General features: G+C 43.1%; 1 protein-coding gene across 7 annotated transcripts; it reads left to right on the top strand.

Annotated features, from left to right (window-relative positions):
* The first annotated feature begins 7,227 nt into the window (after nucleotides 1-7,227).
* Nucleotides 7,228-23,702, top strand: LOC126636390 (protein tilB homolog). Of its 7 annotated transcripts, XM_050308512.1 has the most exons (11): nucleotides 7,900-8,045; nucleotides 10,445-10,561; nucleotides 10,664-10,776; nucleotides 12,133-12,304; nucleotides 12,427-13,487; nucleotides 18,360-18,510; nucleotides 18,983-19,076; nucleotides 20,049-20,167; nucleotides 20,824-20,966; nucleotides 21,577-21,774; nucleotides 23,113-23,702. In XM_050308512.1, the coding sequence occupies exons 5-11, from the start codon at nucleotides 13,477-13,479 to the stop codon at nucleotides 23,222-23,224; spliced, it is 828 nt and encodes a 275-aa protein (XP_050164469.1). In that variant the 5' UTR covers nucleotides 7,900-8,045; nucleotides 10,445-10,561; nucleotides 10,664-10,776; nucleotides 12,133-12,304; nucleotides 12,427-13,476; the 3' UTR covers nucleotides 23,225-23,702. The 7 variants fall into 7 exon arrangements, with proteins under 7 accessions (XP_050164471.1, XP_050164470.1, XP_050164469.1 ...); XM_050308514.1 differs by lacking the exons at nucleotides 7,900-8,045; nucleotides 12,133-12,304 and adding an exon at nucleotides 7,228-7,273; XM_050308513.1 differs by lacking the exon at nucleotides 12,133-12,304 and having other exon boundaries at nucleotides 7,896-7,956.
* The last annotated feature ends 4,111 nt before the right edge of the window (nucleotides 23,703-27,813 follow it).

Genomic DNA, 27,813 nt, shown 5'->3' with positions numbered 1-27,813 from the left:
TATTTGAGCCCTGTCAGTGCAGAACAGCTCTGTGTGTGACTGAAGTAAAATACCTGAGTACTAAAGTCATTCGTGGTGCACATATTTTCCTCCCCCAGGGTAGTTGTTCTACTTCAACCTGAGCTTTTCACTCTCTCACTTCAGGGATCTAGAATGTTCTATCTCAAAAAAAGAAAAAAAAACAACCTAAACAAAAAACACCTTAATTTTAAGTGTCTAAAAATGTTCTATTCATGAATAAATATCGAAAGGAAAAACATAATCCTTTTCATTTCTTAACTTTTTCTTGAGAATAAACTGCCAGAGAGGAGAAGGACATGTAGCACAAGTAAATATTAGCAGGAGAATTAGCTGGTGTTTCCATTTGGAAGAGAAGTGCCCACTGTCACCAGAGAGCCATGTCATTATTTCCTCCCTCACTGGGCAAAGTACAGAAAGAACAGGAGTTATTGGAAAGGTAAGAGAGAACAGGGGAAAAGGAGGGAGGAGCTCCTCTGAAACAGATCATCAGCACAAACCTTTGGATAAAAAGTGGGCTTCTTCTCAGTCAGGAGGAGAGGAGTTTTGTCTTTGGAATTCTATGGGAACAAATCTTATAGCCTGAACTTCAGTCAGGGGCCTCTCTGCCATTCATTCACTTCAGAGCAGCACAGATCCTGCTCACAAAGTTATTCATGTCAGGAGGACTTCCAAAATCTGACACATTGTTCAGTCTTTTGTCCTGCTGGTGCAGATCTGGGATGTGATGGATGTTCACTGTGGAGGCTGGTTATGCTCGCTCAGAGAAAGGGCATTTGAACACATTTCTGGCCCTGCCTCCTTGAATTGTTTCAAAAATGGGGCTCCTTAGAGTGTTGCTGTTGCTTATAACCCTTATGTATTATAGTCTAGGCTTGGTGGGAAGGTTTTGCATTTAAATTTAGACAAAAATTGTAATTTTAGTTTTGAATAGCTGAAAATGTTATGCTTGGGAGGGCAAAAAGGGAGTTCTCACCATGAGCAGGGGCTAAATTTACCAAGACACAGAACTACTGTCACTGCAGGTAAAATGAGCTTTGATAGGCGGTTATACAAAGGCTGATTCTTCATATTTAAACAGTTCTATGAACATCCCCTCATGTCTGTAAAAGTGACCCACATCCCTTATGGGTTTAGTCTTATGGGAGCCTGATTTTTAAGCCATGACGTTTTTGGGGGCTAATTTTCGTGGTGTTCATGTGATTTGGAAAGACACAAGAAAGCCAATGTTTAGTTTGAGTCCCTCAGAAGTTCTTCCTGACCAGTTTTGTGTTCTCTTTGCACCAGTTCGTGGCAGCAATAGATGCTTCCTTACCAGGGGAAGGACTGAAGATGGATCTGAACTAAAGCTGTGGAATTTTGGAAGGACAGCTGCCAGGCAGGAGTGTTTGTAGAGGATATCAGGCAAGTGCACAGTGTTCCCCAGCTGTTGGATTGAGCAGGGATACAGCTGGAATGATGTCCAATTAAACATTCCAGATCTGATTCTGAGAACTGCCTGAGTGGGCACATAGGAAATCCAGCAGGAACAGAAAAACACTGGTGATTTCACTTGCTGCTCTCCTGGTCCTTAGAGATGCAAAACAACCCTTTTATGTTTTTAGAAAATCGAGAATTATGTGGTTTTCAACAACACTGAGTTGATTTACTTCCAACTTATGCAAATATGTCAGTTGTAGACCACAATGAGAACAGCTCTCAAACAATAGTGCTTTTCAGCAGGAATAATATCCTAAGTATTGCTACCAGTTTATTGAGGTCCATGAATGCTACTCCATTATGGGGTTTGCTCCAGATTTTGTGGAACGTTCCTTTCAAAGATGCTTTTGCTTTTTCAATACAAAACCAGCAAAATAATCCTGCCTTTTTGTTTGGATCTTTTTTTTGGGGGAAGGGGAGTTTGTCAGCAGCAGCTCATATGTGAGTTCAGCTGTGTAGTTTTAAAAAAAAAAAAAAAAAAAATTGTATTTTGTGTTGGAGGCAAAATCAGCAAATAAATCACTGTAACTTCTCTGATTGTGCTGGGTGAGTGACCCGTGGTGTGGCGTTGATTACTGAGATCCTTCTGTGGTGCAGCTGCCGTTGAAGCATGAGAAGAATAATTCCTTGCACACCTGGAGTCCAGGTGGGAATGCTTTCCAGAGCTGCAGTTGGAAAGAGTATTTTCCCTGAGAATCCTTTTAGTAGTCGTGCTACTGCTGGAGACTGACTTATTTAACTAATAAATACCTAACTAATAATGTATTTGACTAAAAAGATCCCACTTGTAAATGATTTTGAGCACCAGTTTTTGTAGACTCTACATTCAAACAAGAATTTGTGTTGTGTGAATTAGAGTGTTTTTGTTGCTGTTCCAAGCACTGATTTTCACTCTCTTTCCACAAGCCTTGGTGGTGGCAAAGCAAACTGTTGTTTCAGTGTCTGAGAATCAAGAATGTGATATTCCTCCAACAAATAGGATGGTGGAGTTATACCAGAAACAAACAAAACCAAACTTAGACAAACCTTTTTTGGCTAATTTTTATTTGTCAATGGTGGACAAAAGGAGAAACCACAAGATGTCACTCTATCCTAAGGAGCTAAGAAGGACTTTCCTATTGACACTAATCCTGTGGGAGTGTTGGGAAGCTGAACAGCCTGAGTGGGACTTAAGTTTATGTAGGTGTTGTACAGTTAATGAGTTTGGATCATAGTTAGACCCAAGTTCCTGGGATTAATATTTGGGGATGGAGGGAACAAACCCTGAAATATTTTGTGATGCAGACTTTGCTCTGAATCTTTGATAATGGGTTGCTGGATGAAGTTCATCGCTCCCAGGGGAATTCTCGTCCCCTGGCACACACCCCTGGCAGGTGTTCCCTCTTCCTGAGCAGGAGGCAGTAAATGTTCCTACAAGGGTTTTCTTAAAGTGGCAACAAGGCCTACTCCAAAAGTGCAGTTTACAAGCTCGTTCTTGAGTTGTCCCTGTCCCTTGAATTGGGCAATCTTTGCTTTTGGCCCTGCAGTGGAAAATGGAAATTCATGGATTAGAAAGAGATGGATGAGTTACCCCCCAAACCCAGTGCCAGGGAGGAGGAAAACAGTACCTTGGTAACTCAGACAAGAACTGAGTTGACTTCCCTTGTGAGCTACTCTGACTGGCACAACTGATGAGAAACTGTAGAATTAATTTCGTTTGTAAAACTGTCTGTGGTCTCCAAGGGGTTTGGCTCAAGCTGCCACAGTCACAGGGGTCCAGACAGGAGGGAGACTCCAGCTCCTCACTGGGACCTCTGGTCACTGGTTCACCGGTTCTTTGGCTTCCAGCTGGCACTGGGTGAGGGCTGGAAAACAAAGTGACACATGAGGAACCATTCTCAGTGCACGCAGTTGGTACTTTGTAACTCATTAACACCATGTATCTACCACCCCCCTCTTCCAGGACCCTCAAATGGCATTCTTTTCCCATCACACTGCCTTGCAAGCACATCCTCAGGAATATTGTTCATTTTACAGCACTAGTTAGAAACCAGTCATGGGTCAGTTGTTTAGGCAGTAAGGCAAACTGAATAAAAAGGTAGACAAAAGTAATGTACAAAAATGCAGTTGAAATTGAAGTTTATAGACAATAGCACAGTACAACAGTCAGGGCTGTGAGGTAATGAAGGATATCAGATAATGGAGAAAGGTGGGAAAGATCAATGTATTATCCAAGACACGGATAGTGCTTGTAAAATTTTAGGTCTACCAGGACCAGGAAAGAATTGAAATTGTTCCTGCAGCTCAGGAATTTAACCCACTGCCTGAGTTTTTATCTTTTCAGCCCCACTGAATCACAACAGGAATGGTGGTTTGGATGTGACCTGTGCTCTACTGATCACGAGTTGGTTTACTGTCTTTCTCTCATAAACACACATCTTCCCTATGGAAAAGAGATCTTTTGGAGAAACTGCTGGAAAATTCCTACAGAAAAACAGTTCTGTGTTTGTGTAGAAGTGCTTTTAAGGAAGGGAGGAAAAAACATATTGGGGAAATCTGGATTGTGTCTAAATCACATCTTTAGTGTTCTCGTTAAGGGATTGGAATTGTCCTTGGAAAAAGATGAGCTTCAGTCATTCCTTCAAGTATTCTACTTCCAAAAGAGTTTAGACCCAGTTTAATATTTTTGCTCTATTTACAGGTGTTTGTTAAGAGTTGTGTTTTAAACCCAAGCTGGAGTCCCTGCAGGTGGTAACTGTGATAGCATTGCCTGAGCAGAGTGAATAAAATATGTCAGAACATGATAAGAAATAAAAGACATCAAGAAATCCATCTTGCCCTGGAACCTGTAAGGATCATGGTCTGGGCAATGTCAAATCTCACTGGTCACCAGCAGTGTGACACAAAAAGCCTGTTTATTTGAGGCTCCCACATCAGCTTTTTGATCAGAAGTTATTTGTGAATCATCCCAGTATTTCAGAACTAGTCTTCCTGCTGCAGTTTCATGGGTTGCAAGCTGAACAGGCTAACCTTGGGTGATTTTAATTCATTTATTTTCCAGTGCCATTCCAAGTTGAGTGTGTATACACACATGGAACAAAGTGTTCCGAGGAGGTGACCTCTTAATTACTGAGCTTTTGACTCATAATGTGTGGGACACAGAGCTTGGAATCAGGAGTAAAACAGCTTTGGATCAAGCCCTTACAAAAGCTGAGCATGGTACCAGCTCTTCCTCTTCACTGATGATACATCAAGGTAGGCAGAGCAGAAATTGGGGGTGTCTAATTCCATAACCTTAAATGTTTAAATCAAGCCAACAATCATGAAATGTCCAAAACACCCATAGCAAAAAGCATCATCAGAAGAAGCTAAATTTAGTCAGAGTCACCTGGAGCCTGTTCCAAATCCCTGTGCAGTCCATCATCAAAGGATTGCCATTTGTTGCAGTCAGTTTTGGACCATGAGAGGTTTCTCTCAGGCTATGCCCTGAAGCTTGAGTTCAAAGAACTGGGTGGCAATTTGTGTGATTAGTAAGAACTCAATTTTTGCCCCCTTTGCAAAAATTACTTGAGGACACTTACCTGAAAATATTAAATGGGTTTCTAATCCCAGTGTTTCTACAAAAAAAGGTGAGGACTATAAGCATGCAAGATGGAGAATTTGTAAAGTTGTATTTGGTGTGTATGCACATGCACTCATTAAATGTAGATATACTACAAGAGTCACAAATCCTGTTATTATTTTACTCTTGTAAGTAAGGAAAACCTAACCTATTGCTGCAGGAAACCATCAGATAATGCAGTACAAAATAATGAAGCCACTCTGTGCCTCTTGGTTTAGAGGCTGCAGGACTTTTCCTGGGTGCAGGATGCCTGTAAGGGACTAAAAAGGTTGTTTGCCCCCTCCCTTTCTCAGTCAGCAGCTTGGCTAAGCTCCTTTCCCTCAGTCCCTGGAGTTAAATGATGAATTCCAGCCTCCTGAAAGCGATGGCAGCAAATTCCTGTGCCTCCAACCGCTGCCCAGGGGATTCACAAAGCTAATAGGAGGAGACAGATGAAGGCAGGGAGCCCTGGGGAAATCAAGGGATAGCAGAGTTTAACACGAGGGGCAGTGGCAAAGCTCGCCCTGAAGAGGAGCCACGACCCCCACAGGAGGAGCTGGCAGAACTCATCCCTGATCTGCTGCTTCTGTATCACTTGGTATGCGTTTTGTAGATGGAACAACTCTCCAGCAGATTTATTGGCAGTGCAGTAAGAAGTATCTTCAAGATGAGTTAATTCAGGCTCTCTTAGCCTCGATAACACCTGCTCAAAATACGCTCCCTCCCGTGGACGACGAGAGCACAGAGATTATGTTATGATAGTTCCATGACAAGTGGCTTCCAAAAAGCAACAGAGAAGGCTGTTTTTCAGAAGGGCCATTAACCAGCTGGCAGCCCATTTTGCACCCTTCATGGCAAGCACGATAATCTGAACAGCATTCAAGGAAAAGGCAGATCAAAGTCTTTGCTCTTTCCCCAGGAAATGCATCCTGATGGCTCCACAGAGAAGGGGTTTCAAGTGGAAAGGGTGTTTTACATTTCCATCTCCTTCAGTGCTGCAAAGCCCTGCTTATTTTTTAGAGAGTTTCTGTACAAGGCCTTTTTTTTTTTTTTAACAGAGCTTGGGGATTATTAATTTTGCAGGTGTGTTCACACTGAGCACACACACCTGAAGACAATCTGATAAACTAAGGGGTCTCTGTGACAGTGTTGTGCTTTTGTGTGTCATGGCAATAATGCTGCTGGTGCCTTCAGCTGCTCTAACACTCCCTAACCTTGCTCTAACACAGCAGTTAAGACTTGTTTTTTGCCCAACACAGTTGGTAGAGAGGTATAAAATCAGTATTTACTCCTGTTCCCGATCTCAGAACATGCACCAGACTCGGAACTGGGCTCTGCTCCACACACTGGGCTGTATCCCAAGCGACTCATTCCTCAGGAAGCAGCACTGCTGGAACAGAAAGGACAACCCTCCTGGTGGGTGACCAGCAGATCCAGTTGGTCTGGTGCCCTTGGGACAGGCTTGGGAGAATCCCACTGGTTTGGCACCGGGCTGAGGTCCTGTCCTTTTATATCTCGTGATGCCTCTCTAAGGCTGGGCTGGAACAATCTGATGCTGTAAATTGCTGACCATGAAACAAGACTGAGGCTGATGTGCAGCAGCCTGCTGTGTCCCACACTCCAGGCCAAATCCCTGACTGGCCTCGTTGGGCCAGAGTGCCAATGGATTTATGCGGCAGGAAAATCCACTGAACAATCAAAGCATTCCAAAACAAGCCAACAGATCTGAAGCATTTGGGAGCAGCAGCTGATGTTCCCTCAGAGATATAACACATGATTTCTATAATCAGAGAAATACATTTAATTTTGTTTATTTAAACCGGCTCGTGTTTTGCTGCGAGCATTAATCATCTGCTGTCACACAATGGAATACTAAATGTCACACACACTGAGTCACATCTCCAACGACACTGTGAGCAAGATTCTGGCTGTACTCCACAGCTGGAGAGAGGAGTGCTTCATGCCTTGCTGCCTGTAGAGCAAACACACTCTTGCAGCTTCATTTTGTATTCAGCAGCTCTCCAAAACAGCCAAGGCAGCATGCAAAATGAGGAGGAGCACCACTGAAGCTCAGCTGCTCGTGTCTCACAGCTCAACTGCAAAAAAAATATGAGGTTGGAAGGAAGACATTAAAGAGCAGGCATCAGCAGGAAATATTCTGCCTCAGTCAAGAGAGTTACACCTTGTTGCTTTTCAGTAAGTTTTGTTTGCCTGAAGAGGCAACATCAGCAGGTTTCCTGCTGAAAACAGGGCTCTCTTCTTCTCCCAGTGCAAGGCAAGGAGAAAAGAAAATTCTCATTTCCCAGCCGCTGAAATACAACATGGAGCTGGCAGCAAAGGGGAGCACCTGAAAGGTGGTATGGTTGATGTTTTTACTCAGGGGCCTGGCAGGTCTGTGACTGGAGAACACAGTGACATAAAGCAGTTTAACAGCATCTTCATAACCCCTTCAGGCCAGCACTGGACTTAGGACCTCCTTGAAGTCCAAAGATCAGGATGGATCTGAATAGTATAGGGTTTAATTTTTTTTTTTTTTCCTGAAAGAAAAGCTGCTGCTTCTATCACCTCATCCCTGTTAAAGCAAAAGCGTGAGGTGGGCAATGACCCTCTGAAAAAATCCAGCTTTGTCTGCAGAGGGGATTTTGGATGAAAACAGTTAAAGCAGAGCGAGGCACTGGATGAAGTCATTCCATTTGCAGCCAGTGGATCACCTTCCCTGGGCCCTGATTGACAGTGATCCCGTGGCAGGAAGGACTAATTCATGTGGATGGAGCACTGCCCACACCAGGAATTACAAACACGGGCTCTGGGACGTCCCAACAGCACCTTTGGGGTCCTGCAGTGCCAGAACTTGGGTGCAAAGACAGAGAAAGGGGAAGGTAAATCATCCCTGTGGAGATACTTTGAGGTCTTCTTGTGAGTCCAGAATCCCTCCTCTACTGAGGTCAGGAGACCTGACTTAAAATAGGTATTTATAGCTGTGCCTTGTGAATACAAAATGCCTGTTGCTCAGAAATCCCCGTTTGGTGAGGCCAAACATCAGGTCCAAATCCTCAGCTGAGGGACAAAGCGATGGGAAATCAGTCCCAAGAAGCCTTCAGGGCCCCCAGGACTGCTGGAAAGAGAATATCTTGTAGCCCTCAGAACACCCAGGCTGTGATGCAGCAAATGCAGTCTCTGACTTTGAGCAGAAACATTTTCATTACATTTAATTCCTCTTGGCAGGCTGTGCCTGTTCCCAACTTTCCAGGCAGGAATTGTGGACAGCCACAGTGTGTCTGTCTCCTTCCTATAAAAGAAGCACTGGAGAGAAACGAGGCTCCTTCTCCTTCTTTTATGTAACACGAGGCTGCCATTTTTTCCAAATGAGAGCAAGTGGGAGCAAATTATTTGGATTTCCTGACAAAAGCTGCATGAACACAGCACCTTTAATAAAAACAGTTGATTCTTCTCATAATGCTTCTCTCTTCTTTTCCCCATGATCACAGGAGGCCCTGCTTTCTGCTCTCAGCCAGAGAACATCTTTATTATCCTTGCAGACAGTGAATAACAAGGCATTCATTTGAACCTAATTTTTTTTGGCAATAAGAGTCAGGGAAAGAATAGGGACAAAAAAAAATCAGACGTGTCAGGAACAAGTTCTGCCTGTAAATACACGTTCAAGGCTCTCAGTTCCTTCTTTGATTGGAATGGGGACAGGCATCTCTGAATTTTAAACAACTGAATTATGTTTATCATTCAACTGCATTGCTTTTCCATGTTCTTTCCCTCCTTTCTTAGCTTATTGAGAGCTGGGTCATTCTTACCACCTTGGCCCAGCAATGGAGTAGTTTTCCTGTTCCATACTTAGAGAGATTATGCTTATTTCTCTCAAATATCTGACATATGGCAACTTGGTAAAGTCACTTTAATAAAGAAGTGCTCTGGTGACTCCCAAGTATTCCCATATTTGCAAGGTCTGAGTTTCGGGAAGTGAGGGTTTTGATGGATGAAGTGAAACAATTTTTTCAATGTAATTCAGGTCATCAATTCTCCACAAAAAGAGGAAACATAACTCTGCAGCAGTTGGCAGCAGCTTCATAAATAAATGCAAAAAATTATGGAAATATTGTGGCATCTGCAATGATGGAAGTTAGAGAGGAGAATAACCAGAGATGCTGCTTCCAGCAGCACAGGGGAAAAGGAGGCTCACAAGGCTTCAACAGGAAATTGTACATCAAAATGAATTCAGAATGATTTTCATATGATTAAAATTACCTGATGAAACCCATGTTTGATAAATTAGGAAGTGCTTAATGAATGTTGTATTCTACTGGGAATTGCTAACAATTAAGTCGTGAAAAGATGAAAGATGAGATCCATAATAAGGACGTGGAGGGAGGAAATGAGACTGACCCCACAGCAGAGTTCTCCATCAAATGCCTGCTCCTGTTTGTTTTGGCAGCTTTGGGTGAGGTGTTTTAAATTTTGAGGGTTAGACAGAAATGGCACCTGGCCAAGTGGGGACTGACAGCAAACTCATTAAAATGGATGGGGCTTTGTCTATCCCCTTCAGTGAGCTCTAAACCATCACTTGTGTGAAGCAACACTCAGCTCAATCTCCTGGGAGAAGTCTGGCAGACACCTGGCAGGTACCTTTGGGATTTTTCCACATGCACATACGAGTTGGATTCTGCTCCAGCTGAATTCACTGGCGTTACTTGTGAGGGTATGAGGTTAAGCATGACCTTCCTATGGGCATCTGTGCATCAGGATGCAATAAATTCATTCAATATAAAAAGCCCTGTTTGAAGGTAAAAGGGAAAATATATCTCAGTGAGGTATAGAATACTTGGGGTATGATTAGGCTTTCTCTTTCAAGTTGCCAAATGTAAGAAAAGGGAAGCTATGCCCAATGTTTTTTGGAAAGAAACTTTAAAACAAAAAATATCTCCAAACGTCGCTTATATGTGATCTTTCCGTAGTGTGAGATAAAATCCAGATCCCCCAGAAATGGCTGACCTACATTTGGTTAGAAAATCCAGATTTGATACTGAAATAAAAGTTCCCTTCTCCATTCCATAAACATCTCCTCTTATGGCTTGAGCCAAAGACTATAAAATCAGGGAAAGGCTCGATTTTCAGTGCCAGACGTTGTCACTATGACTTGCAAGCCCGTTGTTTTTCCAGAAGAGAGAACCAAATTTCAATACTTGTTGCTTGGTTACAGCCCCTCCAACCCTCTTGGAATCCCTGGGTTTGTCACACCTCAGAAAACCAGACATATATAGTTTTCACTTCAATAATTTATGTGGCTTGTTGTTGATTCCTTTTTGTCTGGTGACCCTGATGAAAAGTTTCACTAACTCTGCTCTCCTTCTCTCTGAGGCTTTATCCTGTTGTACTTGGCTTTTCCCTGGGAATGCTCTCCAAGTCCTACCAGTGGGAGTTGAAGGGTTGAGTGGAATCCTGAATGAGCAGGACAAAAAGAGATGTGTTGCCTGGGTAACTCAGCAAAATGTCCAGTTGGTTTGTGTGAGTTGTGCCTGCTTCTCTGCCCAGGCACAGATGAGCATCTGTGCATTTAACACTGTGTTCCTTTTCCAGTGCTTCCTGGGACTGTCAATGCAGATTGTACTAAAGAAACAGTCAAAGAAATTCTCCCTCTAACTGATTCATCCAACTCCAATACCATGGATTGCTGGATATGGTCAAACCAGGTAAGATCAGCAGAGAAATTAATTTGCTGCTGCTGCTAAAATGTGAAGTTTTTAGATCTGATTTTGCTTAATAGTTTGATATCACCTAAGTAAATTAAGTATTTTACGCAAAGAACATGAAGTTGCACCAACAAACTAATGTTTGCAAGCTGCTGCATCCCCGAATGAGAAAAATGTTATCACACAGAAATGATTTTTAAGTGTTCTTTAATGATGATTAACGAAATGTCAGCTCAGAGAAACTCAGCTGTTTAAATGCAGACTTCAAAGCCAGACTGTTCCTCTAGCCTGGTCTCAGCGATGTCAGGCCCTGTGAATGCTCTGTGACTGCTGACCCTGCTCACAGGAACACGATTTCTGCTGCCTATTACCACAGTGCCAGGATTTCATGGTCTGAGCATTTCAGTTATTTCTGCAGAAAAGGAGGCAGGGATAACATTATTTCCTTTCTTCCTGCTCTTTGTCTGTCTGCTCTGTTCAATTAAAGCCCAAACTCTCTGGAGCAAACTCTGCTTTCCTGGCTTTCTGCGGTGCCCAGACCAACAGGGCCTCCTGTGGCCTACAGCAGCCAGAATAATTGGGATTGTTTCTGTCATTAGTCAGCCCTCAGGATGAGCCCTGTTCTGGCCAGTGCATACATATTTCATGCACCTGTAGGACAGCCAGGGAAGCATCTGATCGAATGCAGATGTGACAGACACGTGGTTGAGACTGATGCCCACCCTGCACTCGCCCTGCTCAGCCGTTTCAGAGACAAAATTACTGGTCAGAATTGGATAAAGTGGGAAAAAACTCTCCCTGCAGAGCTGGGGCAGGCTGCTGAATTTCTTGTCAGAAGCACATTTTTATGGGCAGGTTGTAAAGATCTGAAAAATAGTGTTTGTAATGGAAAGGCCTCCACCATGTAAAATATGTCATTTCCCTGCAATAGCACAGAGATAATTTTTCATGGGCTTTATGAGGATTGCATTTGCCATAGAAGATCTGAAGCCCATTAGGCTGTGATGGGGACCAATTCCTTTCATTTTGTGCAGACAGGACAAATGGTAAGTAGAAAGGCCCCGAATTACAGTCTTGTTTGATTTAGATATTAATTTTTTTTTATTCTTAGCAGGCAGAGAAAGGATACGTTCAAGTGACCTGATGAATCCCTAATACTCCATTCTCTGCCCACCCTGTAATAAACTCAGCTCTTACCACATAAAATTTTAATGCAACCTGTGTGGAATGACTACTTTGTTAAGTTTCACATAACCATCTGTCAATTCAACATTTGGAACCGCAAAATACCTTTGCACAGGAGCTGAAATTTTCTAATAACCATTATTTCTCCTCTACTTTCCCGGCACGGCGAAGTTTGCCAGCAGAATTTCTAAGGCAATGTTTTGGAGCCTCCAGTCACTGTTGGGGAAAGCACATGCCTTTCTACCCAGAAAAACCTTTTATTGATCAAGCAAGAAGAAAAGAAAAGGGAAATATGAGGGGAAAGGGAGAATAAGGAATAATTCTCCTGTGGAGAAATTGAAAGGTAGGAAGTCAGAACCATCAAGGGTTTGACTATATGGTATTTCCAGATGAATATCCCCAGGCAGAGCGGATTGTGTACTTTTTTCCACATTGATTTTAACTTATTTATTCCTCTTCTTTCAGTGCTGAGCCCAGGAGCTCGAGTGAGGCAGGAGCTGTGCCCGTGGTGTGGGAGATGCCGATCAATAGGGTGTGATTGAGTGCTCCATTATAACCTTACACCAAAACCTGGTTCCTGTAACAACTGGTGGAGTTTAAAAGCCATCTGTAAACTTCAGCAGGAGCTAACCAGTGCCCAGAACAACCCTGGGCTGCAATTCCATCAGTGGCACCCTGCCAGCACCTGCACTTTGTCTGGGTGAGCCAAACAAACATCATATCAAACACGTTTTCAAGGGAATAGCTTCACTGGGCCGGCTCTCAAAACCTACAGCTTTAATGTGTTAAGAAAAATATTACATAAAAACAGACACAAAACTGACCTGTTGGTTCCCACCAAGAGAAGAGTCTCTTGTTCTCATTCTCAGCTGCAAACTCGAAGAAAGAAGCCTGGGAGGTTGTTTCTAAAATGGCTGAGCACGTTCAAACAAGGCAAGAACCCTCAACAGAGTGAAGAGGAGCCCATGAAGAACTTTCATGGACGTTACATAAAACATGAGGCTCTTTAAGTAGTTTCTTTTCATCCAAAGTGTCTTTGATAAATGAATAAGGCATTTAACAAGCCATTAATGAAGCAGGAAGTCTTTGAGGCAAAGAAAATATTAACTTCAAGTGGGCAAAACTGTGAAAGCGATTCAGGAAAGTGAAGCCTCCGGAGCGAGCAGATCAGAGATTCGTCCGGATGATCACGTATCTTGCTACAGGTATCACCAACCTATCTTTAGGCACCTTCTGGAAAGACAGTTCATTGATACCAGCTCCACCAGCCCAGGAATTTGTTTGATGTACTTAAGAGATTGGTAACAATAGCTCCTAACGTGACTGCGTTGCGAGGTGACAGCGTTTCCTTGGAGACAGTGAATCCACCCAGCCCCAGCCTGGATCCTTGCAGGTTCCCCCTCTCCAGAGGCTGTGGAACTCCCTCCCCATGCAGGGGCAGAGATGGGAAGATAAGCTTTGACTGTAGACAAATAGCCCTGTGCGAGATGTGAGGACTTTGTGCAGCAGCGAGACATGTCTGAAAGGTAGGAGGGTGAAAGGAGAGCCGTTCCTGTAGTCATTGCACAGCTTGACATGCTTTGACAACAAAGATAATGTTACAGGATTGAGTGTCTTTTTAAAATGTACCAGCCTGTATTGCTAATGGAGATATTGTTGTGCAGCAAAAGCAGGAATCCAAACAGGGGATTTTTTTTTTATTTCTCGGTGCCGTGTTTTTGCTGAAAGGCAAAAGCCGTCCCATCAGAAACGTCTGATTTGTTGTAAAAATGTGTGAAAGGCACATGGATTGAGATGTGGAGTTTGTACCCACCAAGAAAATCTTAGTTAATATTCTAAGTATGTATAATTACGGTGATAGGACCTAATTATGTTAATTATGTCTTGTGGGGGGCAATTTTATGATGCATAAAGCGAGATAATTGATGCTAGAGCTAACAGCAAGGGTGTATTACAGCCATAACTTACAGGTGTGTTTGTCACTAAATTATGCTCAAAAGAGCTGCTTCAAAATGTTGTGTAATGTCTCATAAAACTCCTATAAAAGTAATGGAAAGGTAATAGAGTATGGAAACACTGTGTCCACATCCTCAACTATTCTAGGTTCAGAGAGTTCCCATAATAAATGTTTGCATACAAGCAAAGCTGCTCCTGAGCAGTAAATTGGGTGCATTTGGAACTAAGGACAGCCCAAATTGTGAGTTTGATGTCTTTTAAATACCTCCAGGATTTGTGTGTGTAAGTTAACCCTGCAGTTCATTTATGTGGATGGACCTTGGCTTGTGCCACTGACTGGGACAGCATAAATAATGGGGTGTATCACCCTTTTCTTAGTTTCTGAGGTTTGGTTTTCTTTTTCCTTTTCTGAAAGATGATCTTAAAACATGTTTGGTTTGGTTCCTTTAGAATGGTCCACGTTTTTCACTTCCACTGTAGCAGGGCTGAAAGAACTTGGAGCACCTACCAACGTGACCAGACTTCACTGGGATCAACCTCCTGGGAGCAGGGACCTTCCCATCAGATATGGCCTGGGATTTGGTGGGATGTGAAGCTGTAGGGAGCACCATAGGAATTCTGACTCTGGATATGTGAAGAGTCAGTAGGAACAGCCCTACTGTTCGTTCCCAGATCTTTTACCAAGAGCATTTGAGGTCTATGGGGAAAGTAGACACCGTTCAGTGAAAGTTAAACCTGCTCGAGGCTGCTGATTCATGAAAAGCAGCTGGGAATAAGACTGTGGAAAGCTGGACCAGACCCCAAAACTGCTGAAAACACTGGGACTAAAAGCTTTTCAAATCCCAACTGCAAGAGTTGATTTACAACCTTCTTTATCTCTCCTCCTCTTCCACTGAGCTTTCTATTTTCTGCCAGGCAAAGCTGGACCTGTGCTGGGGAGTCTCAGATGTTTGTTTATCGAGGCTACCACTTTATCAGGAGAAAGGAGTCTTTTGACTGACAGTCTTTTCTTAGCAGCTGAATGTCTAAAAGATACACAGGAGGGATTTTTCCCTCAGTTTTTCCCTCAGAATGTCTTTCCCCGGTGTAGTTTCAGAAGCAGCTCAGCTATAGCTCTTCAAAGCATTTCATGGGCTTTTAATGTATTTTACCCACAAAGTCAGCTGGGCTCAAATGCACTTGCACTGCATTAAGGAAACTTAGAGCGTTTTGGAGTCTGTAAAAACGTGGTCAGTGGGAGGAGAAGCATTTCATGGTCTCACGACTGACAGTGATGGCTTGATAAAGTGGGACTTGGATCAGGGAGCTCTGTGGCAAGGCATGATTTGCCAAGACACGGCCTCATATCTCATCAGTCATGTGCTGAAAAATGCAGTAGCTGTTCTGCCCTCGCTCCTGCCAGTTTGCAAAACATTTCAGCCCCTTAATTCCCCACTGGGACTTGCCCTGAGGAGAATACAGAAAACACATGGGGTTAGTCATGAGCACTTTTCACTCACCTCCAGTCAGCTCCAGACTTCAAGGTGCTGCTTAGGGCCTGTTTAGTAACAATTTTTTGGTTTTTTTTGTTTAATTATTTAGTTGGAGTGGCTGGTTTATATATTTTATGCATTTCAATGCTGCTGCTTGGAACAGAAATTTCCCCTGAGCTTTTTTGAAGGGGTCAGAGGTCCTTCTATTTCAAAACATCCTGTAGGCACTTCAGGTGGGATCCTCCTCATCAAACTTTAGATGCCCTGGAGCTGTGCCTGCTCTCAGGGAAGCCTGTGGGATCCTGTGGATGGTGAGTCATTCCAGCTGAAAATAAAAAGCATCGAGGCTGGGTTGAGTAAATGAATATCTGGACGTTCCCACTCATCTCCACCGACTTGAGAGAGAGGCAAAAAATTTTCTAAGCCTGAATTTCCAGCCTGGCAACTGCAGTTAGGGGAGGGTAAATCATACTTGAGGCAGGTGGAGGGTTTAGATGTTTGATTTTGACTGGAGGGCTCTGAAATTTTGTACCTGGCTTTGATACCAGTGGCAAAGCTGTAGCTGTGGTAGGAACTACATTGAGGGCCACCCTCAGAAATTAGAAGTTGGTCACACACAGGATTTTTTTTACCCCATTATCATTTTAGGTTTCCTTTCAAGTCTTCTTTTATAAAATTCTTAAAATATAGTCAAGCATCTCTACTCAAAACACATCACAGGTACTGCTCCCCCACCCCAAAAGGAGAGGGACTGGAGGAATGCTGTTGCCACAGAGGGTTTCCATTAGTGAAATTAATTCTTCTCTCATAAGAATTTAGGTCTCTGATTTATGATAACCACCGATTCCTCACTGCAGGCGAAGTGAGAGGAAATGACTCAGCCTGGACAGACATCATGAATCTAATTTTTTTTCCCCCTTAATGCTTGACATAATCTAGTGTGCAGCTCCCAGAGGTGTCATTGGAGATTCATATCCAGCCCAAGGGCCCCACAATCAAGGCAGGAAATTTTGTTCCTTTCATGTATTGTGTGATCTGTAATTGCTTGGAATTGCATCCTGCCATTTCTCTTGCATCAGTTTTGCAGCAAAATAGGAAGGAAAACAAAGCAAGGGAGAGAAAAGTGGTGTGGCACTTGCTCCTCCAGAAAAATGTCCTGTGACAGAATGTTGGGGTCCAGCTGGTGCTTGTTAAACTCAGGCAGTTTTGAGATGAAAAATGCTTCCTTCTGTCACTCTTTCCCGTGGAAATCTCACTCCCCACCTGATTGGAGAAGCCAGTTGATTCTGGACTTTCATTTTCTACCATGATACAGAGTTTTGTGAGTGGGTTTCTGCCAGGAGATCAGAATAGGTACCACGTTAAATGGTTGAGCTAAAATGTTTCATCCCACTTTTCGAGGTATATTCCTGTCTCAGCAGAGGAGGAGGTATCTGGCTGAGAGGAAGGTAGGTTTTGAAACGTCTTGCAGTTATAAATAGTCATCTGAATGCCTCCTAAAAAATCGCTTCCAAACTGAGAGAAATAACAGACCTTTTTCTTAAATATAAAAGAACTTCTCCACATCTCTTTGGTGTGACCTCATTTAACACACAAGGAAGCAGAAGCAGAGCAAATACCAAGATAGGGCTAAACAAGGATTCCCAGCACTTTTTTATTTCCTGTGGGTTTTTTTTTTAATACTGACCCAGTGTAAATCCCCTTTTCACAGGGCTGCTGTGTGTGTGAACCTGCTGCCCTGGAACACACACACACACATGAAAATGCTCTGTTTGCCTCGAGATGACTTTGAAAAACATAAAATAGCTGTTAATTTCCCAAATGCTGAGCTCACTCAGCTCCCCTGAAGTCACCTATGGTTTATTTGGGCTGGTTTAATCCCATTAAAAACCACCACAAAGCATCAAGGGAGGAGGAGATCAGCGTGTCAGAGCCTGGGAGCACTTCTGGGCCAAAGCCAGCCAAGATGGAATACTGGGCTTTGCTGGTGCTTAAAAAAGGCAACACAACCATAGTGAGGTCAACAGCACATGACTCCTCAATAACCTGTAATTGCACCTTTTAACTGATGTTCTATTTAATTTCTCTGTTACACTCAGCAGGAAACTTTCTTTGCCTTGCTCCCCAAACCATTTCAAAGCTGCATTTTCATCTCTGTTCCCGACTCGAGTTGTTCTAACAATACTCACTGACAGCTGATACTTTCTGGCAAGAGCTCAGCCAGCCTGTACAGTGAAAGTCAAATTACAGTGCTGTGTGCACACACTTACTCAATTAAATCAATTTTTTCAAGGATTCCATGGCAAAAGCTGCCAGTCTGCAAATTCTTCAGCCCCTCTGAAGCACAGTTGGAGGAACTGCATCATTTAGGGTGTATAAAATGGGCTTTTGGAAGTGTTCTTAGGCAATGGAGTAGCAAAGCACAAAAACACATCAGATTGAAGGTTGGACTTGGTGATCTAGGAGGTCTTTTCCAACCTTGATGATTCTATGATTTGAAGACTCTGTTGAACAAAGTTCAGCTTTTCTCTGGATCCTTGAGATTTTCAAGAGATTAAAATAAATATACTAATATAATATTAGTAAAATAACAAATTAAAATACATATACAAAGGGATTAAAATAAATAACTGATGTATCCTTTTCCTCCAGCCTGGATCCATCAAGGCAGGGCTGTACAGGGCAGAAGGGGACACATCACTACTGCTGAGCAAGGTCACTCCTTCATTTCCTCCTGCATTTTTCTATCAAACTGTCAATGTAAATTCCTCATTCTGATGTTTGGACTCATCTGTGAAAGCCTCCATGTATGTAAACACTGCTCAGGTGAGAGGTGAGGGGATTGTCGATGGTTTCATCTCAGCACCACGTGGCCAAGTCCTACCCTGGGCTACTCAGTATTCTCTGGAATTAGAAACCAATCTGCATTTCTCTGAACAGAACCAATTACTGGTTTAACATCTCTCTCAGTTCCTCAGGTCTGACCACAAGCAATCAAAAATTCTGTGAATCCTACTTATCCTGCTGCTCCATCCTGAGAGACACACCCCCAATTCCAGCGGGTTTATCACAAGGCAGAGGAATCGTCCGGCCGAGCTGTGACTCTGGGCTGCCTCCCCCAGTGAGTGTTTGGCTTTACCACTCTGAGTACAGGTTTATGGAAGAGAGCCCTGACAAAGAACAGCTAAGGCAGAAATCTCTTCCTCAGCTTTGGGGCTGACCCTGTCACCTCCTCTCATCTTCCAAAGCTGGGGCAGATTTATAAATAAGATTCTGTGCTGTGGTGTCAGTGGGGAAAGGGGTTGGACTCGGCCTCTGAGCACTGTGCACCAAACTGGAGGTGATGGGCAAGGGGATAACAAGCCCTGGAAAGGCTTCTCCAATATTTGAGTCAATCTGTAGAAGTAAAGCAGAAGGAGCTGTGGCAAACTACACTTAATTTTGAATTCCCACAGCGTTAACCAGCTTCTGCACGTGGCTCTAACTGGAGGGATTTCAACTGCAAGAAGGCCAAAAATATGAGAAAATACAATGTCAGAAGCTGAAGAACTTTTACTGATTCTTTCATGTCTTTATTTTACTTTTTTTTTAAGCTTCCTTCCGACTCCTTCAAGTACCTTGGCTGGTGTGACATAGAGGAACACGATGTTCGAGGAAATCAGCTCCTTTGTCCCCGAGTGAGAGAAGGTGAACATCAAAAAGACACGTTCACATTGGAGCCTTAACTCTATTTACTCAAAACCTACATGCCTGAATGTTATGACCTGAAATCATGGAGTTTGCCATTCTCTTGAAAAAGGGCAGGATTTTATCCCATACTGTACATATTTGCTTTTTTACTCACTAAAAAGTTATCCTTTGTCACTGCAAAAATGGGAAACATTTGCCAGAACAGTAAATTGAAAATATTTAGTATTAATATGGTGTCGATTACTTCTCTCAAAAGTTCATTAGCATTTAAATGTTGCTCAGAATGCAGTAGCCCTATGTCAAACAAGAAACCAAGAGGGAAATCCAGTGCTGAATTGGCTCCATTACAAACTACAGACACACTCAAGAGTAGACATTGAAAGATGGATTTCAAAATCCAGTATTTGCATGTTTGGGACTAAAGAGTGGAAAATTTCCACCCTGTCCTTGCTCTCATTAGGAATTTGAAGATGTCCATAGCTCTAGACATTTCAGTAAACCTTAAGAAAATTGAAGTGTTCAGGGTGTGTCATTCTTAATACAAGTGAGGTTTTGAGTCATTGACCCCATTGCAGTTGTTGTCAGCGCAAGTTGCAAACATCTCCCTTTCTCAGAACAGTTAAAGGCCAACTCAGAGCACATAGAAACAGGATTTTAGAGCTCAGATCCTTAAGAACATCCGTTCAGAAACAGCTTGATTTTATTCTGACCCGTAGAAGAACTGTCATTTACCAACCACCTACCAAATCATCAGGGCCTCAGATTGCTTGTTGAATTATGGGCCAGGAAATGGTAGAAAAATCTTCCCATTAATTTATGTCTAAGATGCCTGGAAACCTACACACCTATAATATTATATATATTTCTTCATTACAGATCTCTTCCCAGCCACATGTATAATCTTTCAGCAGGTAACTCAGTGCCAGTTCCCCATCACAGCCACTCTTGTAAATCTTTTTCTCTGACCAGGGCCCTCAGAAGAGGAGCTGTTTTTCAGAAGAGAAGAACACCCTTTGAAAAAAAGAAAACAAGTAACTGACACAGAGAAATGGGAAAAGAGGCTGCAAGAGAACTGGGAAAACTGTGCTGTAAAACTTTCTCATTAACATTTTGTGCTCTAGTTGTAAATAAGCCAAATAATGATGTGTGGGCTGCTCCCTGCAGGGAGCAGGTTTTTAAAACTCAGCTTGGCACCGTGACATTGTAAACCAGGAGGATTTTACAAGGGAAGAAGGACTGGAATATAATGTTATTTAGGTTGTGACCCAAAAGATAAAGATCCCGTGTTGTGACAGGGTTTGATTTGAGCAGCCTGATCGAGTGGGAGGTGTCCCTACCCATGGCAGGGGTTGGAATTGGATGAGCTTTAAGGTCTCTTCCAACCCAAACCATTTAGAAACCATTTAGTTTAGAAGCCAAACCAAGAAGCCACAACCACTTAGTCCTGCTTTCTGCACCCAGGGCACACACTCTGGCTCCCCCCACTCAAAGAGTGGGACAGTAAAATTCATGCTTAAAGGATGGTTTCTTTCATTCCTTCCAAAGAATTCCAGAGTCCATCATTATGGCTCTGAGGTGAATTTTGGCAACTGGCACTACCAGTTGTTATAAGAGGGGCATCATAAAATAGATCCACCTTTTAACTAATTCTGGCATTAAAAATATTTAATGAATAGTTATTAGAAAGCAAGGAAAAAAAAAAAAGAAAAAAAGTGAGTGATTTATCTTATTTTTCCCTTCCCAGGAGCTGAACCTTTCATTCCAGGACCTGGGTGATCTTTACCAGGTGGAAAACTTCAAGAGGATTCTCCAAAGATTAATTCGGGTGGAAAAGCTTTGGTTGGTGGACAATTCCCTGACAGACCTCAGTGCCATAAGGTTGCCAAGGTAGACAAAATATCCTATTTCTGTTTCTATTCTTATGCAATATCATAGAAATCAAAATTATTACTTACTTAGGTAATAGCTGGGGCTATTACTCTTGAAAACTGCCAAATATGTTATTTTGGAGAGTATTATATTGAGAATCTGTCAGTATATTGTCAGTCTGAGTTCATGTCATGCCAAGCTGAAAATCCTCAGTGGGGAGATCAGATGATGACCCCTTTACTCCTGGGGAATAATTAATGAGTCTTGTGAAGTTCAGGGAGATTTGTGCCAAAAAAAAAGGAAGCTGTTGCACCCTGAAGGAACCTCCATGGTGGAACAGAACCCAAGCAGAGGCCAAGCATGACCATGACAACTGTATTTTACAATCCAGCTGTTGCTCTGTGTGTGTGTGGAGAGCTGTAATATTGACAGCTGGGATAATGATGCATCCACTGGACAATAAAAAGAAAGCTGAGAGTTTAAAGTGTAGGGATCTGATCTTGATGCCCATGGGTAGGCAGAAACAGCACAAATATAAAACTTGTGTATAAAATCCCTCCCTGTGTTGGCTTACAGGTATATTCTGTCACAGATGTGATGCTGATGGCATACACTTTGTGCTTTACAGATGCAGAGAATTAAATGTCAATAAAAACCACTTTAGATCCTTCAAACAGCTGCCAAAGATCCCTCAGATTCAGCACTTATCTCTGGCTGAAAATAACATTGTGACACTAAGTGGAATATCAGATTTCAGACACACTCCGCTCGAATCCCTCATTCTCAAGAGGAATCCCTGCGAGTTCCAAGAAAGATACAGACAACTGTAAGTCTAACAGCCAACAAAAGCTGATAAACACAAAGAAATGTTCGTGAGAGGGTTTAGAAGGAATGGGATCTCAAATGCAACAAGCTTTCTGGAAGAATCTTTTTGTTTTCCCCTGGTTTCAACTATCCAAAATGCTCTGGCAGGTGAGCCAGAATCTGATAAAAGCCCCCAGACATTCAGAAGCTGCCTAGGAGGCTTTCTAATCACATGACTGGCAGCTCTGGAACTGAACTAAGTCCATGGATCAAGTTTAGAGACAGTGAGCAGGGCAGACAAATTAGATTTCCTTTTATTAATAGAAACTACCTATTACTCAAACTCTCTTCAGTCTCATTACATCCCTCGTGTGTTCTGCAAGGAATCTAAATCACATTACAGGTCAGAGATGGAATCAGGAGGATGTCTTGAAAGATGGGAGCAAAAGCAGGAGAAAATTGAGTTCCTTTCATTTGATTTTTCTGGAGTCTCTCCCGTTCCTGGCAGATGCTCTGCCTTGAACACCCCACTCAGTGTGGACTTAACAGAGCTCCCTCAGACACTGCAAATGGAAATTCCAATGCAAAGATAAAGAATTTAGGAGAAGATAATTTATTTTAAGTCTCACTCTCCAGAAATCCGTGTGGTTGTTGTGTGGTTTTCCTCACTACAGACCATTTACAGAAGGCATTGTTGATATTTTAAAGACAAACTTTACAGCATGTCTAGGGTGGGATAAATCCCTTCCCATCTCATCCTGGAAAGGGAATAAAAGACAGGAGAAGTTTAAAAGAAAGTGTTTAGTGAAAACCTCTCTGAGTTTCCAGTGTGTTTTTCCTTTAGTCTTCCAGGCATCCCCTTGGCAGTGGGATGGTGATGCTTGAGCTTTCTAAAGGTAGGGAGGCAGATAGAAGCAAAAAGTAAATTTAAAATGATGGATTTCATCTTTTATTTCCATATCAAAGGGTCCAGGAGAACAAAAGCAGAAAATCACTTTTTAATAATTACTAATTGTGTTTCTTCTCCCATTCCTGCCAGTTTTAAGGCAATTAAATACTGATATTATTTGGTGTTATTCTGGTATTACTTTCACTGCCAGTGTTGGAAGACAGATATTTGAGGTGCTTTATTGAGTCTGAGGATATAAAACTTGTGCAACAGAGTGAAACCCAAGAATTTCTAATTAGCTCTTTATCAGGTGAATTCTGCAACAAATGGCAAATCAAGATTTCCAACAACACAAATCCATTTTAGATATGTTTGAATCCACTGTTTGCTTTTATCAGTGTCTATTTTGCTCCCAACATTTCCCAAGGTTATTTTACCTCCGTTTCTGTTTTTCTTTTGTCTCTCTTTAAGTGTATTCTCCAGTTTGCCAAATCTGAAAATGCTGGATGGGATCCCAAAACTGCCAGAGGACTATTCACCCCCAGAAATCAGGTTTTTTTACAAAATGTGTACTATACTCTAGCACTGTATTTTTGGGGGATCACGACTGTGCTCACAACCACCTCGCTGAAAACAGACAATAAATCCTACTTAGGGAAGTTTTTTTTTTTTCTTAACTAAAGAGATATTGAAGCAGAAATGTAACAGTTTTGAGTGCATTTGTGATACCACAGACTTCGAGTAAGTATGGAAATGGATGTGTAAATAACACATAATGTGTATACTGAGTGTCATGAGTTCAATGTATTAAAAATAGTGGGTGACTTTCTTGTCTAGGAGCTCTGTGTAGACAAAAATCTCACAATTACTGACTCCCACCTCACTTACTTGAAACTTTCCAAGTTCAGACCCCGAGTTCATTGTGGGAAATGGCACAGGGATGAACACCCAGGCTGCAAAAGAAAGGGAAAAAATCCCACAAGTCAATAAAAGAACCCACCGATATCCTCGTGCTCTTTAATGTGCTTTGTAGGTGGGCAAAGCAGAGCCACCCCCACCATTCTGACCCTCAGAAATAAAAAGAAATAATGCAAAAAGTTCTTGCTTTGGAGTTTAGTGTGGCTGGAGAGCACTGGGGAAGTAAATCATGGGAAAACAAACAAAAAAAAGAAGTCCTTTTACTCATTGCTGGCACTGTTTAACAATGTCTTGTTGCTTAATAGAGGTTCCTCAGAGCAAAGCCACAAGAGGGAAAAGTGCTCTGGAAGCTGGAAAGGGATTTGTAAGGGCTCCCCACGATATCTGAATGCAATTATCTTTCAGAGGTATCTGTCCTTGTCTGGGATTGATTTGCTGTTCAATTTTTAGCTTTTTTTTTTTTCCCAAGCAGCTCACAGAAATAGCTGTGCCACCAGCGGTGCAGGGAAAGAATGACAGAGTCCTGGAAAATGAAGACAATTAGGAGAATTGCCTAATTCCAGAGGCAGTCAATAAATTCTCTGCTGTGTGTTGGCTGCAGGGGCAGTTTGGTTTGGCTGCACAGGGAGCAGGAAGGGCTGCTCAGCCCTTGGGGGGCTCTGCAGGGCCAGGGCTCAGCAGCAGAAAGGTCACAGCAGCTCGGTGTAACATCTGCACTGGATGCAGGCAACAGAAATCACCAGCTTGGAAAGCTTCCAGGCTCTCTCTTAGGACTGTCCTTGCCTCTCCCACGGCCCAGCAGTCAAAACAGGTGATCAGAACATGGCATGGACCGAATCACAAGGGTTTGGATGTGTCACAGTGTCTGGCTCAGGGTATTTCCCCCAGCTGTGACAGGAAAAGGCGATGGAGCACTGCAAAGAGGTGTCACCTGATGGTCACCCTCAGGAAACATCCTTGAAATTCATGGAAGCAGAGCAGTAATTACATGCTAAAGGGCTTCAAAACCAGATCCAGTCAGTGGAACCCACCCACAGACCACACTGAGACAAACCCCTTCCCAAACACGGCACAGAATCGAGAGGGGCAGCTCAACAACCCCCAGCAAGGAGCTTTTACAGATCCAGGGAGAAATTACGTGCTTCTCACAGACACAAAGGCAAGCAGAGCTTTGGAACAGGCAGAGCAGAACTTGATGTGTTCTGGGTAAGAACAGAAAACAGGGAAGCTTTCTGAGGAGTGGGGCTGGTGCTCCACCTCAGATCTAGAAATTAATCCAGAGATAATATAGCACAGTAATCTACATTCAAAAAGCACTGTTGGGTTTGGGAGTGGGAGGGTAAACACAAAGGATTCAGTATATTCTTCTCAACTCAGGATGTATATGAGAAAACACCACTTTTTTTGGAATAAGGCAGGGAGCTAAAGCAGAGAGGAATCAAAGCCTGAGGGAGCACCTTTACTGACCCAGCCTTACTGACCTGTCCAAGGCCAACAGCAGCTGGACACTGGCTGCTGTGGGGCTGTGGGACTGGAAATGGGAAAGGAAAACAGGCTTTTCCCCAAGTATCAGACCCTGGGGAGCATTCAAATCAGCAGTGCTCAAATACAACAGAAAGCACTCGAGGACTAGGCACTCTTCCCAGAATCCAGCATTAGAAAGTGAGACTGAGATGGAAATTGCTCCAGTCCCGTGGGCAGACAGCTCAGTTACCAGCTCCTAGTAAAGTTACCACCCACTTCTAGCACATGTAATTAGGAGCTGGTGGAGTCTCTCCTGGGAACACACTCAGAGGCTTTGCTGTTCAGACCTGAGCCCTGGGTCAGTCACGAGAGAAAGGCACAGACAGTGATTTATTCCTTCCCATCAGGAAGCTGGTTCTGCTCTCATAATTTTTTATTTCATTATTTTAATGCTCTGGCTTTGGGATCCCAGGGAAATATGAGGTGATATCTGGGGAGCCTTGCTGATTTTATTTAAAGTGCATCCAGCAGCAAGAATGTACTGGTGATGTTTGAGTCCTTTGGCTGCAGTGAGATTTAAAGGAGATCACAGAGTCACAGAATGGTTTTGGTTCAAAGGGACCTGAAAGCTCATCCAGTTCCACCCCCTGGCATGGACAGGGACACCTTCTACTAGACCAGGTTGCTCCAAGCCCTGTCCAACCTCTCCTTACACACCTACAGGGATGGGGCATCTCTGAGCAACCTGTGCCAGGTCCTTCCCACCTTCACAGGGAAGAATTTCTCCCCAATATCCCATCTAACCCTACTCTCTTTTAGTTTTAACCCATTTCCCCCCTTGTCCTGTCACTTGTGCCCTTGTCCATTGTCCCTCTCCAACCTTCTTTCCAGTACCTTCCTGAAGAACTGTGTTTGTGGAAAAGAAAAGGCTTTCTTTTGGGACCTTCCAGTACCTTCCTGAAGGTACTGGAAGGTCCCAAAAGAAAGCCTTTTCTTTTCCACAAACACAGTTCTCTAAATTTTCCTCACTGGAGAAGTGCAGAACAAGGAAAGCTGATTATTACTCCTTTTTTTTTTTTTTTTTTGGCCATAAAGTTGGGTTATTAATTATTGGATGTTCTTTGCTGTTGAAAAGCAGTTGGTAAACAAGTTCTTTGAAAGACTGGACGCTGCTGAAGGGTAAGTGCCAAGAGCACTGCCTGCCTCCAGCACGGACAGTGTGCTCAGACACCCCCTGGGCTGCTGGGCTGGGGGTCGGGGGTGCCTTCCCTGCCATGCTGGGGGCACATCCCATTCCCTCTGCTGTCACTTCCCATCTCCCAGGAGCTGCCTGCTGCTGTTTTCCTACTCAGCCTCTGTCCCTTCTTGTTTCTAAGGATGAGCTGACTTTGCAGGGAGTGATTTCTGTGTGCTGTGGTAAAAAAGGTATATGTTTGTGAAACCCATCTACCTGAGCAGAGCTGTGCCCCCCCGGGGAATTACCGATGGAAATTCTTGTGCTGCTGATGTATGACACCAGCAAGGACTGTAGAGCTCCCTTAGGACTGCTCTGAATTCATCCCTCCTTCTCCAGCCTCCTTAGGTTGTTTTAATTAAGTTGTAATTCATCTCTTTCTTGGAAACAAATTGTTTGCCTAATTTACTTGGAAACACATCCTCTCATTTGCTGGAGGGCTGTATGACGGTGTGCTCTTTGCAGCAGAGCCAAGGTGCAGGTTTCAGAGAAGATGAAGAGTTTCCCAGATATGCTCAGCCCTTGTCCTTTCCTGGAGGCAGGTGAAGGGCAAGTCTGCTGTCCCCAGCTGGGCCGTGGCTCATTCCTGACCCGTGGGGCTCTGCAACTCCCTCAGTGCTAATTTTAGCTGCTCACTATACAACCTCCTTCTATTCATTTCACTGTATAATCCTGTTTGAACAAAGCCCATTGATTGGGAGAGGAGATATTCACAGAATTAGGGGCTTATCTATTTGATAGATGTCTGGGTGAGCACTGGGAACAGCCACAGCCGTTAATATTGGCTGGGGTGAAATGATATGACCTGAACCATCCAACAATAAGAACTGTCAGAGAGCAGGGCAGCCACCAAAAGCTGGCCAATGAACTGCAGTGCAAGTGCCAGAAGTTCAAATGAATTAGCAAAAGAGAAACGTTTTTATTCAGTGGAATGAACTGCAGCCAAAAGAAACAGAGATTTCACAGAGAAACACTGAACTTTTTGACAATAATAATCAGCTGCTCTTTCTTCCTTAAGCCATTGTGAGTCTCTTGGCTGCGGAGTTTTTCTGGAAGTTGTACCCAGCATGCCTGAAAGAGCCCACCTGAGGGAGCTGGCTTTAGGGCTTGCTTTAAAGTGCCTTTTTTTTCATCTTTGTGCTAATTTTTTGGGTTGTGCAAATTATTCTTCAGTGCTTCCTGGGGGCCTCAAAGAATTCTGTTTCACAATATTTCCAAAAGGATAAAATCCCCTTATTGTGGTGCTTCTTAAAATCAACTAAAGGGTTTCTTTTAGGCTCACAATATTCTGCTTCTGTGCAGAGACTCAGCTCCCAACAAACACCAGAGCTGAGCACACTCAGAGCACCCCACATATCTGTCACACACTCTTGCTGTTGTGCATTATTTAACCATTTTTTTCCTAAAAAATGACAAAATTCAAATTCCACCCCACTATTTCCACTCCAAATTAGGCCCTGTGGTTGCCAAAGGCAGCTGGGGTTGATCTGCCTCCCAGGTGTGTCTTGTTGCTGGAATTCAGTCAGGACACACAGCTGAGTGTTGATGCTTGGATA

Source organism: Myiozetetes cayanensis, unplaced genomic scaffold, assembly GCF_022539395.1.
Source record: "Myiozetetes cayanensis isolate MyiCay16 unplaced genomic scaffold, myiCay2020 scf13, whole genome shotgun sequence".
NCBI lineage: Eukaryota > Metazoa > Chordata > Aves > Passeriformes > Tyrannidae > Myiozetetes > Myiozetetes cayanensis.
Note: the sequence above shows the minus strand (reverse complement) of the source record. Positions and strands in the feature narration are given on the sequence as shown.

Coding starts and splice junctions, on each gene's coding strand:
- LOC126636390 (XM_050308514.1), top strand. Junction 19,077..20,048: donor TTGTCCCCGAGTGAGAGAAG/GTGAACATCAAA, acceptor TTCTCTGACCAG/GGCCCTCAGAAGAGGAGCTG. Junction 21,775..23,112: donor CAAGAAAGATACAGACAACT/GTAAGTCTAACA, acceptor TCTCTCTTTAAG/TGTATTCTCCAGTTTGCCAA.